At 42.1% G+C, this 12940-nt stretch overlaps 1 protein-coding gene across 1 annotated transcript in view; it reads right to left on the bottom strand.

Annotated features, from left to right (window-relative positions):
- LOC129701031 (pappalysin-2-like) overlaps nucleotides 1-12940 on the bottom strand; it is a 261112-nt gene that overhangs the window by 14640 nt on the left and 233532 nt on the right. The window contains exon 21 of the mRNA XM_055641962.1: nucleotides 6802-6900. Coding sequence (XP_055497937.1) covers nucleotides 6802-6900 — 99 coding nt within the window. The remainder of the gene's footprint in view (nucleotides 1-6801; nucleotides 6901-12940) is intronic.

Below are 12940 nucleotides of genomic sequence, written 5' to 3' on the forward strand. Positions count from 1 at the left end.
CATTACGACTTTGAAACTTACAGAATTGTGGTCACTGTTTCCAACCAGCTCCCCAACTAAAACCTCCTCCATCTGGCCAGTGTCATTTCCTAAGATCAGGTCAAGTACAGTCCCATCTCTAGTTAGACTATCAACATATTATCTCAAAAAACTATCTTGGATACGCAACAAATTCCACCCCCATCTAAGTTCCTGACTCTAAGGCAATTGCAGTCAATACTTTGAAAGTTAAACACTTCAACTTCGGTAACCTTATTGCTTTTGTGCCTTTCTGCAAATTACTTATTTATTTACTTCTCCCATTCCTGTTGGCTATTGAGAGGCTTATATTATGACCCCAGTAACGTGGTCACCCCTAAGTTCTACCCACATGGTCTTGTTGGAAAATCCATTGAGTTTATAAAAATGATCTTTCCAAATTAATCTCTCCAGCTATAAAATGTTCTTTCTTGCCCAAGGCCTGGATTCAAAATCACTCTGATTTCCCTGCTGCTGTACTTTAATACAGTGCCACTGCCAATGGCAGTTCTCCAGTAGCTCACCATAGTAGTCTTACTTCACGAGGTTATATGAACAGTGAGTGCCAGGAGGCTGTTTCCTTAAGGAAAAGGTCATCACAAACTTCTCCTTGTTTTCATGCACAATAGCTTTGATTCTACACGTGACTCATCTATAATGGGAATCCTCCCTGCATTTGTAGCTGCCCCCTCCCCCCCTTGTATAGAAGCACTGAGGCAAACATAATTTATTAAAGTAATGTTATTGATTTTGGGCTGTAGCTTTCATCTGCCAATGATTTGTGATTAAAGCCAATGCCAATTAGTGTTTCCTGAAAAAAATGCCAATATTGATGCTGTAAATATCAGAACCAGCCCTATGAGCATTGCGGTTAAGAGTAGGAAGTCATTCACCTGCGTCAGACTTCCAATTGCAGAAGTCGTGCTGATTACTGACAATTATTTCCTCCTTACACTCCCATACTCTCCCCAGCTTATTGTTTCTAATAAATTGGTATTAAACCGGAACTGAATGGATCATTAACTACCCCCATCTTCATCATGAGTGCAAACCCTCCAAATACCCAAATGGTTGAGGTAATATAACATCCTGATTCACTTAGGAGAGGAGAAAAAAAAGACAAACTCGTACCATATGTACAGTCAACAAACGGTTGATTCTGGTGCCAGTAAGGTGCATGTTTTCTTGTGTTGTGCTGTCTCACAAACTACATACCTGATAACATTGATAACCCGATAACACTGAGCATTGTACAGTGATAACCCGATAACAGTGAGCATGGGTCCAGTATTTTATTGGTCAGCAGAAGGCATGACAAGCTTTGTGGCAGCCCTGTAGTCACATGAGGCCAGCATCCTGTCCCTCCCTTCGTGCTTTAAAGGAAATCTGAACAGAGGTATGAAGATGCATTTGGAACTAACCTGTGGTATTATAAGAATGACATGAGGAACAGTTGCAATAGATGACATTACAATGTATAGACTATTGTGAGCAATTTTGGGTATCATATCTGAGGAAGTATGCACTGGCCCTGGAGAGGGTCCAGAGGAGGTTTACAAGAATTATCCCAGGTAAGAGTAGGTTAACTTGATTAGTGTTTGATGGCACTGGGCCTGTACTCGCTGAAGTTTAGAAGAATGGGGGGACCTCATTGAAACGTACCAAATAGTGAAAGGCTTTTAAAGAGCGGATGTGGAGAGGATGTTTCCACTAGTGGGAGAGTCTGGAACTAGAGGTCATAGCCTCAGAATTAAAGGATGTTACATAGAAACATAGAAAATAGGTGCAGGAGTAGACCATTCGGCCCGTCAAGCCAGCTGCATTCAATATGATAATGGCTGATCATCCAGAATCAGTACCCAGTTCTGGCTTTTTCCCCTTATCCCTTGATTCCCTTAGCCCCAAGAGCTAAATCTAACTCTCTCTTGAAAAGGAGATAAGAAAGAATTTCTTTAGTTAGAGAGTGGTGAATTTGTGCAATTCTTTGCCACAGAAGGCTGTGGAGGTCGTCAAAGTATATTTTAAAAGCATAGATAGATTCTTGATTAGTATGGGTGTCAGGGGTTATGGGGAGAAGGCAGGAAAATGGGGTTAAGAGGGAGAGATCAGCCATGATTGAATGGCAGAGTAGACTTGATGGGCTGAATGGCCTAATTCTGCTCCTATTACTTATGACCTTATGACTAAAAAAAAGACACATATTGTGCCGGAGAAACTCAGTGAGTCAGCCAGCGTCTCTGGAGAACATGGATAAGTGACATTCTGAGTCAGGACCTTTCTTCCTACTGATCAGTCTGAATAAGTGTCCTGACCCAAAACATCACGTATCTATTTTCTCTAGAGATGCTGCCTGACCCACTGAGTTACTTCAGCGCTTTGAGTCTTTTTTTGTAAACCAGCATCTGCATAGACCAGCCAGATTGAGTATTATAGTTGCTAAGGGGAGACGTTAGTGTGCGTTGCCAATATGCATCTAATGGGCTGTGTATCCTTGCAAATGTGTTTTGTGTCAAGTTTGAAGCCCATTACTTCTGTGCTTCTGATACCTGGATTACCTCGAGAAAATGAATCGAGCATTGGAAAGGTCCCACCAACATCTCTGCAAAATTCTCCCAATCCACTAGAAGGATAAGCAAACCAGTAGCAGCAGCATGATTCCTCCCAGCCACATAACACTCAATCAGCTCCACTAGGCAGGGCAAGTTAGTCTCTTTCCCAACACCAGACTTCACACACTGCCAATCCATTCAAAATCCTGCCATGGAGCATATTACTGGGTGGACAGACGCAATGATAATTGCAAACATTCTTGAAAAGCAATGTAAGATCCCTATCAATACCTGACAATCTCTGGTCCACGATCATTCAAAGTGCAGAAAGACCATTTGGCCTTCAATGTTTGAAACTCATTTCCATGCATCAGGAGCACAAAGTCGAAAATGAACAGAAGAACCAATGCATCACCACACAAATGATGCACCAACCCATCCCATTAGGCATCCCCTGCCCCAACTGTGGAAGAGTTTGCATGTTCAACAATGTGCTCAAGTCATCACAGAAATGGCGTTCGAGCCAGTCATCCCCAAAGCTAAGACACTGACACTAGCAAAGACTTCCAGATGGAGACACAAGGAACTGCAGATACAGTGATCTTTCTAAGCCCCATCAGGGCTGAATGCTGCTTTCCCGGTCTACCTCAGTCAATCCCAACCTTTCTTTCAGCTTCAACTCTCTCGTCTGACTGGACTTTAAGACTTAAGAAATACAACGCGGAAACACGCACTTTGGCCCACAGAGTCTGCTCCAACCAGCGATTCCCGTACACTAGCACAATCCTGTACACAAGGGACAATTCAAAAATTTTTTACCGAAGCCAATCAATCGACAAACCTGTATGTTTTTGGAATGTGGGATGAAACCGGAGTACCCGGAGAAAACCCATGTGGTCACAGGGAAAACATAGAAACTCCATACAGACAGCACCATTGTCAGGATCAAATCTTGGTCTCTGGCGCTGTAAGACAGAAACTACCATTGTGTCACCCTGATTCTCTGGCTTAGAAATATACCAAGGCTCCTTCCTCCTCAAAGCACTGAAACCAAGAGTCATTTTCAATTGATTGACAATATTTCCCAGTCTTTAGAATTAGTATTTCCATCCAAAATAGCAACGTTCCCTGGTATCACTCCATTGGATGTAAATCCAGTCTCTAACACAGTGGAGTACCTGACTCAATAACTGCATTGAATTATTGCCCAAAACAAAATATTTACATCTGCAAAATTTTCAAGTGATTATTTCCATAAGCCAGTGTTTCTGAGCAAAAACATATCCTACTGTGACATTCATTAATTAGAATCCTCAAATAGCCAGTGGCAGTGGGATTCTAGCCATGAATGCAAAGCACAGACATACTGTAATAAAATGTTTAGTGGAGCAGTTACTGGCGCAGACAGCACGCAGCTTAAGATGTGTTTCAGTGAGAGTCCCCCACTGTGCTTGCAAATAAAAGAGTCACAGTATATAGCATTACCATAAATTTAACTTTATAGTTTCAGTCAACATCCTACTGGGCAATCCTTCAAACCTTAAAACTTTAGCTGAAATAAAAATAATGATTACAAACTAAAGGAGGTTTCCCTGCTTTCATTGCTTGGAGCCAAGATTGGGAAAGTGACATCATTGTTTTTTAATGAATGAATTATTGGGCCTAACTTTTAAACGTTCTCCCCTCATCAGCAGCCTCAGCTGGAGAGATGGCCTTGGCATCACCCCCTGGGATGGCTAGTTCCTGTGGATTCTAACTGCTTTTTATGCATGTCATCAGGCAAAGACAGGAGCCGATTATGGTTTTTTTCCAACAGTCCAACATGACTATTGTATGTCCCTCCAGTTCGTCTTATTGCTTTAGAACTATCAATTTCTTCCACGGACATCGAGTCAGTGGCTTTGGTGTAAGGCTGGCATTGCATGAGTATTTAGGCTTATAGATTTTAGACTTTTAGAGAAACACATGAAAACAGGCCCTTCAACACACCGAGTCCACGCCGATCAGTGATCATCATGTATACTAGCACGTTAGGGACAATTTACAATTTTACCATAGCCAATTAACCCACAAACCGTAGGAAGGAACTACAGATGCTGGTTTACATGAAAGATATACACAAAATTCTAGAGTAACTCAGTGGGACAGGCAACATCTCTGGAATGGGTTCAACCCGAAACGTCACCCATTCCTTCTATCCAGAGATGCTGCCTGTCTCGCTGAGTTACTCCAGCTTTTTGTATCAACCCACAAACCTTCACATCTTTGGAGTGTGGGAGGAAACCGGAGCATCCGGAAAAAACCCATGTGGTCAGAGGGAGAGTGAGAACTTACAAACTCCGTACAGACAGGATTGACCCTGAGTTTCTGTCGCTGTAAGGCAGCAACTCTATCACTGTGCCACTATGCAGTAGTTCAAATCTTGTGGGTCAAATCTTAGCCTTGCAAAATATCTTGTGCATTTTATTACATTTATGCATTTCATTGTCTCTGTACTGTACACTGACAATGACAATTAAAGTTGAATCTGAATCTGAGTATTATATTACATACTGGTGAACAATTGCACTGTTGGACATCCTACACTTTTAATCAATTGAAAAGCACAGATTGCACTATTTCTATGAGACTATTGTGAAGCTTCCCAAAACTACCTTAACTAAAATGTGCTGGATTGATTTGTGGTTCAAATCTTATCCTTGCAAAATATCTTGTGCATTTTATTACATTAAGGATGCCATACATATGATGATAATCAGGCTCCATGCACAATGTTGAAAATGTATGTCAGCATCCCATATCTTACTGCAGCTGTGTCTGGATTTGGAATTGTGCAGATCGTTCAAGAACAGAGTGTACACGTTTTTGGTGTGTTGGCCAGCTTTTGATTGTGCACAAAGTCTTAGGGATAAAAGCTGGACATACAGGTTTTTGCAATCTCCTAAATTGAAAACGTGGTGTGCAAAGTTGCTGATGTAAACAAAGTGGGAAACTAAGAAGTGGGAAGTCTGGAAAGTAATATAGATAAGTGGGCAAGAAGGAACTGCAAATACTGGTTTATATCAAAAATAGACACAAAATACTGGAGTAACTAAGTGGGTCAGGCAGCATCTCTTAAAAAAAAATGAATAGGTGATGCATCAGGTCAGAACACTTCTTCGGAGACAAATAATAAGTAATAAATAATAAGAATTACAGGTAAGTGGGCAAGAAGATGACAGGATGTTTTGGACTTGAAACAATATGGAGTCAAACGCTTCGCTCAGGAATAGATTAATTTAAATTCAACATCAATACTAATAGAAGGTTCGACATTACCATTAAATGGTGGAACAGTGGTGCAGCGATAGCTACTGCCTCACAACAACAGAGACTGAGGTTCGATTGTGACTACGGGTGTTGTCTGTACAGAGTTTGCACATTCTCACTGTCACTGCGTGGGTTTTCTCCATGTGCTCCAGTTTCCTTCCACATCCCAGACGTGCAGGTTTGCGGGTTAATTGACTTCTGTAAATGGCCCCTAGTGTGCAGAATTGTGAACTACAAATTCATTCCACAGGCATTAAGCCAGTGGTTACTGGTCTTAAGGGACTGTCCCACTGTACGAGGTAATTCAAGAGCTCTCCCGAGTTTAAAAAAAATCAAACTCGTGGTAAGTAGGTAGAATGTACGTAGTGGCTACGTCGGAGCTCGTGGATGTCCCGTAGTGGCTCGTAATGCTAACGGCAGGTACTTGGGAAACACAGTAACTCGTGTTTTCAGCACTGTGAAAAATATCCACGAGAGCCCCGAGTACCTACGAACGGCTATTACCGTAATTCTCCGAGTTCGAATTAGGGGAAACTCGGGAGGATTCTTGAATTACCACGTACAGTGGGACAGGCCCTTTAGACTTGCATCGCATGGAGATTTCGACTTTTAGACTTTAGAGAAATATGCTTTTTGGCCCACCGAGACCGCACCAACCAGCGATCACCCCGTACACTCGCACTATCTTACACACTATGTATATATAAGTGGGTAAGATGGTCAGCATGAACTCAGTGGGCCGACGGGCCTGTTTCCACACTGTATCTCTAAACTAAACTTTCCAACGGCTTACTTATACAACTTGAATGGAGAATGGACTAAGAGGTAGAGTTCCTTCTGAATGATTCATCTCACTAGAATATCCTGACATCTTTCTTAATTCTGAACACACAATGCTTCCCATCTCTAACCTCCCTAAACTCACCTTTCTGGAAGAGAGCGTGGATGGGCAGCAGTCCCCTCCGTCATACTGGCAGAATGCCCTGTTGTTGATTGTGTCACACCAACCATCCGCTTGAAAAGGCTGCAACAGGAAAAGCACAAAATGTACAGTTCGATCATTAAATAGTTAGGGCCAATAATTACTTCTCAGGAGGTGAATAGGAAGAACAATAAAGGCGGCAGCAGGGCTTGGATCAACAGGATTGTGAGCTCAAAATGCAATTTTCTGACAGGGTTAGGTGCCTATTTACATGGCGGTGACTATCCCATTGAAGAATTATTAAAATTTATAAAATCTATTTTGATGGAGTTGCGGAGAGAGGGTGAGGTGAAGACAAATGAGCAACCCGCGTCTACTTTGAAAACCAGATGTGCCGTTGAATGTTTTAGAGTTTTCGTCCAAACATATCAAAGACCTGTGCTGAAAACTCGCAGAACTGCATTTTTATATGTATATGGAACAAACAGTTTTACAAGAGCATGTTTCAAAGTACATTGACATAATTAAGTGTGTTCAAACGTATGCAAGAAGCAGTGAAATTGTATCCACTATATTCCTACTGAAAATTTATTTGTCATCTTTCCCCGAATATCTGCTTCATTCGTGACATATATATCGTACACAGCTTTGGTTAGCATCAAGTGCATTCAATGATAATAGTTTGCACTCTCAATGCAATAGATTTCATAATTTACAACAAAGATTTAACAATAAATACAGCTTCTCTGATAACTACACCCCAATAAGAGGGCAGACCAGGGTAAGAAATCTGATATGCAAGGCTGTGTTCAGTTTCAAACTATAATACACTTGCAACTGAGGATACAGTGCAGGCTCACATGTCTGACTTTCAGTGCTCCGTGTTTGGAACAGGAAATAATTATTTGGCACCAAAAAATTGCTTGGTTTGGCTTTTGAGTTGATTTCATCTCACTCTTCATTGATAGTTATAACAAGGTTACCACTACACACATCAAATCTCAGTGCCTCTCTACTGCACTAGAATTTCCTATGCATAATATTAAAGAAAAGTATGGAGCCATTTCTCATGGCAACATTTTTCAAATATCGCAATGTAATTTATTGCTCCCTGAAAGGCCTTCTCTCGAAACGAGACAGAGATCAGAGATGCAAGGAACCACAGATGCTCGAACCTTGAGCAAAACACGAGGTGCTGGAAGAAGTCAGCGGGTCAGGCGGCATCAGGAGAGGGAATGGACATGTGACAATTCAGGTCAGCTCAAGACTGAAGAAGGGTCCTGATCTGAAATGCTGTCATTTCCTCCAGAGATCCCGCCCAACAAATACCACAACACCACAAGTTCCACCAGCACTTTTGGTTGAGAAACATCACTTAAGATAACCAGTGTTTCCATGGGATCTGCTGGGACTTCTCCATCCCATGTTGTGCCCAAGATTGGCTGCTAACACCCATGCTCTTGTATGCCCCAGTCTCAGCTCAAACCCTCTTTCATGCCTTCATTTCCTCCTGGTTTGACAATTCCACATTCTCCAGGGCTCCTCTACAAAGTTTCACTTTAGTCAAAATTCTACAGGTTTGTAGATTAAATACAGGTTTTCAGGTTAATTGGCTTTGGTTAAATTGTCCCTAGTGTATAGGAAAGTGCTTGCAGTTGTACAGGGTCTTGGTGAGACCACACCTGGAGTATTGCGTACAGTTTTGGTCTCCTAATCTGAGGAAAGACATTCCTGCCATAGAGGGAGTACAGAGAAGGTTCACCAGACTGATTCCTGGGATGTCAGGACTTTCATATGAAGAAAGACTGGATAGACTCGGCTTGTACACGTTAGAATTTAGAAGATTGAGGGGGGGGATCTTATAGAAACTTACAAAATTCTTAAGGGGTTGGACAGGCTAGATGCAGGAAGATTGTTCCCGATGTTTGGGAAGTCCAGAACAAGGCGTCACAGTTTAAGGATAAGGGGGAAATCTTTTAGGACCAAGATGAGAAAAACATTTTTCACACAGAGAGTGGTGAATCTGTGGAATTCTCTGCCACAGAAGGTAGTTGAGGCCAGTTCATTAGCTATATTTAACAGAGAGTTAGATGTGGCCCTTGTGGCTAAAGGGATCAGGGGGTATGGAGAGAAGGCAGGTACGGGATACTTAGTTGGATGATCAGCCATGATCATATTGAATGGCGGTGCAGGCTCGAAGGGCTGAATGGCCTACTCCTGCACCTAATTTCTATGTTTCTATGTTAGTATATGGGGTGATCGCTGATTGGGCCGAACACGGTGGGCTGAAGGGCCTGTTTCCGCACTTTATCTCTAAAGTCTTGAAGTCTACAGAATCATCAGCATCTTAATATGGGGCGGGACAGTGGCGTAGTGTTAGAGTTGCTGCCTTACAGCGCCACAAAGAGCCCTGTTCAATCCCTTCTACGTGGTTTTTCTCCGGGTGCTCCGGTTTCCTCCCACACTTCAATGACATACAGGTTTGTAGGTCAATGGGCTTTGGTTAAATTGTAAATTGTCCCTGGTGTGTAGGATAGTGCTAGTGCTGGCCAGCGTGGACTCGGTGGGCTGAAGGCCCTGTTTCCGCACTGTATCTCTAAAGTCTAAAGTAAAAGGTCTACCTCCCACAGCCTATACTTCAGCTTCATGTCAGCATATTCACTACATTGTCTTTACAGGTTCCCAACACATCCATTTTAAATTTCTCATCATCAGAAATTATACAGCACAGAAACAGGCCCTTGGGCCCAAACGAGTCCATGCCAACTATCAAATACTCGTTTATACAATATCTAAACTAATCCCAATTTTCAAACAAATCTCTCCACGTTCTCATCAAATTACCAACTCGCCTGCGCACGAGCCGCCATTAACCGAAATCCACGCGTCTTTGGTACTGTATGTGGTAGGAAACAGGGAGGGGGATTCCAGAGGAATTCCATGTAATTACAAGGAAAGTGTACGTGTACCATATTCAGGCATTCATTCAGCCCTAGAAGTTAGGATTGAACCCTGGGTTACTAGAACTGTGAGTGAGCAACGCTACTCCAGATTGAAACTCGGAGACCTCTTCATTCTGTCTCCTCCATACTTATATTCTGTGTAAACACCGTATTCTTTCATCTCTGACCTCTGATGTCTACCACATCTCCAAGCAACCATTTCTCCAATTATTCAGACTGAAATCACTCGAATCCCTCTCAACACAATAGCAACTCTGGGTGCTCTGGTTTTCTCCCACATTCCAAAGACGTGCAAGCTTGTAGGTAACTTGCCTTTTGTAAGTTGCCCCTAGTTTCCATGCTGTATCTCTAAACTCTATATTTCCTTCGAGACACAGTTCCTGAGATTCTCCAACTCCTCCATACCAGTACTCCGTAGTGCTGTTTAGTTGAGTTTAGAGAGAACAGGCCTATCAGCCCACCGTGTCCACGCCGACCAGCGATCCCCGTGCATTTGCACTAGGGACAATTTATAAGCTATACCAAAGCCAATTAACCTACAAACCTCTAGGTCTTTGGAGTGTGGGAGGAAACTGGAGATCCTGGAGAAAATCTATACAGGTCTCGGGGAGAATGTACAACCTCTGTACAGCCAGCACCTGCTGTTAGGATCAAACTGGGTCTCTGCCACTGTAAGCCAGCAACTCTACCACTGTGCCATCGTGCTGCCCTACTGGTTGATGTAACTGCAATAGGTTTGGGTCGTTCATAATACAGGACTCTGCAGCTCCTCCTAGCCAGTGCTCTGCAGCAATGTTTATCTGGGTAAATTGTGGTTATCCTCCCTCACACCATTGGGTTCCACTACTCTTCACAGCCTGCGCTATGCATATTTCCCCGCTGACAAGTTGAAAAAGGATGAAAAGAAAATAGACCTGAACCTGGGTCACAATTAATCATTTGCCACATTCTTCACTTGACAAGGGAATGCACTCATAAACATCCACCCACTATTAATTGATTCAACACAGCAGGTTGTTGGCATATTCTGGCACTTGGATGTTATTTCAAGACACCTCAGCCCTTTCAGTCTTTTCTTTGAGTTCTGTCTACGGAAGAGGAACTTGCATTCGTAGCACAATATATTTCAGATCAGAGCAGATCAGCAGATCTACACTTAACTGTTGTGTCAATTGCCTAATGATAATTTTATACATTTAAATTGGATTTACAATACTTTGAACCAACGCACTGAATTAAAACCCTGCCATCTTGAACCTGGTATTGACGAGAAAAAGGAATGGGACACAATGTAGGTTTTTCAACTCTTTTTTCACAACATTTTCATTGAAAATAGATAAAACTAATTGAAAACAATAAAATAATAGATATTAAAACAAAATCAGAACATTCTGAAAGTCAAGCGCATATTTTGATTTTCAAAACTGGAATCTATTTTTCTAGCGACACAGGTGCTGGAATCTTGAGCAAAAAAACAAAGTGCTGGATGAACTCAGCAACTCAGGCAGCATTATGGCGCATTATGGTAGAGTTGTTGCCAGCACTGGAGACCCAGGTTCAATCCTGACTACAGGTGCTGTTGGAATGGAATTTGTATGCTCTCCCTTTGACCTGCGTGAGTTTTCTCTGGCTGCTCTGGTTTCCTCCCACACTCCAAAGACACAGGTTTGTAGGTTAATTGACCTCTGTAAAATTGTAAATTGTCCCTAGTGTGTTAGTAGGATAGTGTTAGTATGTGGGGATCATTGGTCGGCGCAGACTCGGTGGGTCGAAGGGGCTTTTTTCCGCGCTGCATCTCTAAACTTAACTAAACTGGATTTGTGGAGGAGATGGACAGGTGGCATTGTGAGTCAGGAACATTCTTCACACTCAATAACAGACAATGTTTTGGTCAGGACTCTTCTATTTTTATGTCTGTTTTTTACCCTGTAGTACTATCTATAATATCAGATGGCGCGATTATGGTATTGTATGGGAGGTGCTTTGGAAGCTTCAGAAGTTACTGCCACATTTTGCGATTAGGTCTGAGTTGTGGGAGAAATAGAAAAATCAAAAAAGAGACTGCCTCTGGGAACGGAATGCCTGAATATGCACTTTCTTGAGGCTAATCATCAATAACCATTTGGAGAGTGCCATCCTCCATGGGATGAACCAGTTTGACTGCACAGCCCCACTGATCACTCATAGACATATGTTCTCCAGATGCTGGAATTTTGAGCAGGACACAAGATGCAGAAGGTACTCAGCGGGTCGGGCAGCATTTCCGGGGGACTTAGATAGGTGACGTAGTCTGAAGAAGGGTCCCGAAACGAAACATCGCCTATCCACATCCTCCACAGTTACTGCCTGACCAGCTGAGTTCCTCCAGCACTTTCAGATCTACCAGTGGTCACTTGCAACATGTTCAAAACTAGATTGAAAAGTATGAAAGTATCTCAGACCCTTAAACACACTCGCATTACCTAATCTACAATCCTGACTTCAGTTTTAATACCCATTTGTTTACCACATCGCATGTTATTCAGACACTGTGTTCACGCCAACATGACTGAATTAATTGTGATTCTGTAAATCACATTTACCGAACGAAATTCCCATCCTCAACATTATATTTTCCCTTCTATCTGGCCACATTCAAAATCAAACACATGCTTCAAAACCACAGAATATCAATACTCGCAGTCCAAGTTAAATAGCCTGTTCACATCTACACCATCCAAATCTCTCAGCATTTAAAAAATCTGGATCAAGTTCAAATTCAATCTTTTCTCTAATAAAAACAAGTCCTCCAGGCCCCTTTCATTAATAATAGGCAATCCCTAAGTATTTGAATCATATTAGGTGCTAAACTATGAACATTTGCCAATACATTAATATCTTTTTGATGTTATGGTACCCAAAACTACAAATTAATTTACCAAATGTGCCATCTCAGAGACGCCTGGCGTTCAAAACAACAAATTTTGAGGTGCTTCCAATTCTCAATTATATTTGCTTATGAAGTTACACATTGACTGTCTCTTTAATGAATACCCAGTGATTAAAGTCATATAATTCTAAAGCATGAAAACAGGCCCTTCGATTGCCGATTTCGGTACCCATCTAACCTATTCCCATTTACACGCGATTGGCCCATAACTCTGAGCCTTTCCTTTTCCTGTCCAAATGTCTTTTAAATG

The sequence above is a fragment of the Leucoraja erinacea genome, chromosome 10 (assembly GCF_028641065.1).
Source record: "Leucoraja erinacea ecotype New England chromosome 10, Leri_hhj_1, whole genome shotgun sequence".
NCBI classification, from domain to species: Eukaryota; Metazoa; Chordata; class Chondrichthyes; order Rajiformes; family Rajidae; genus Leucoraja; species Leucoraja erinaceus.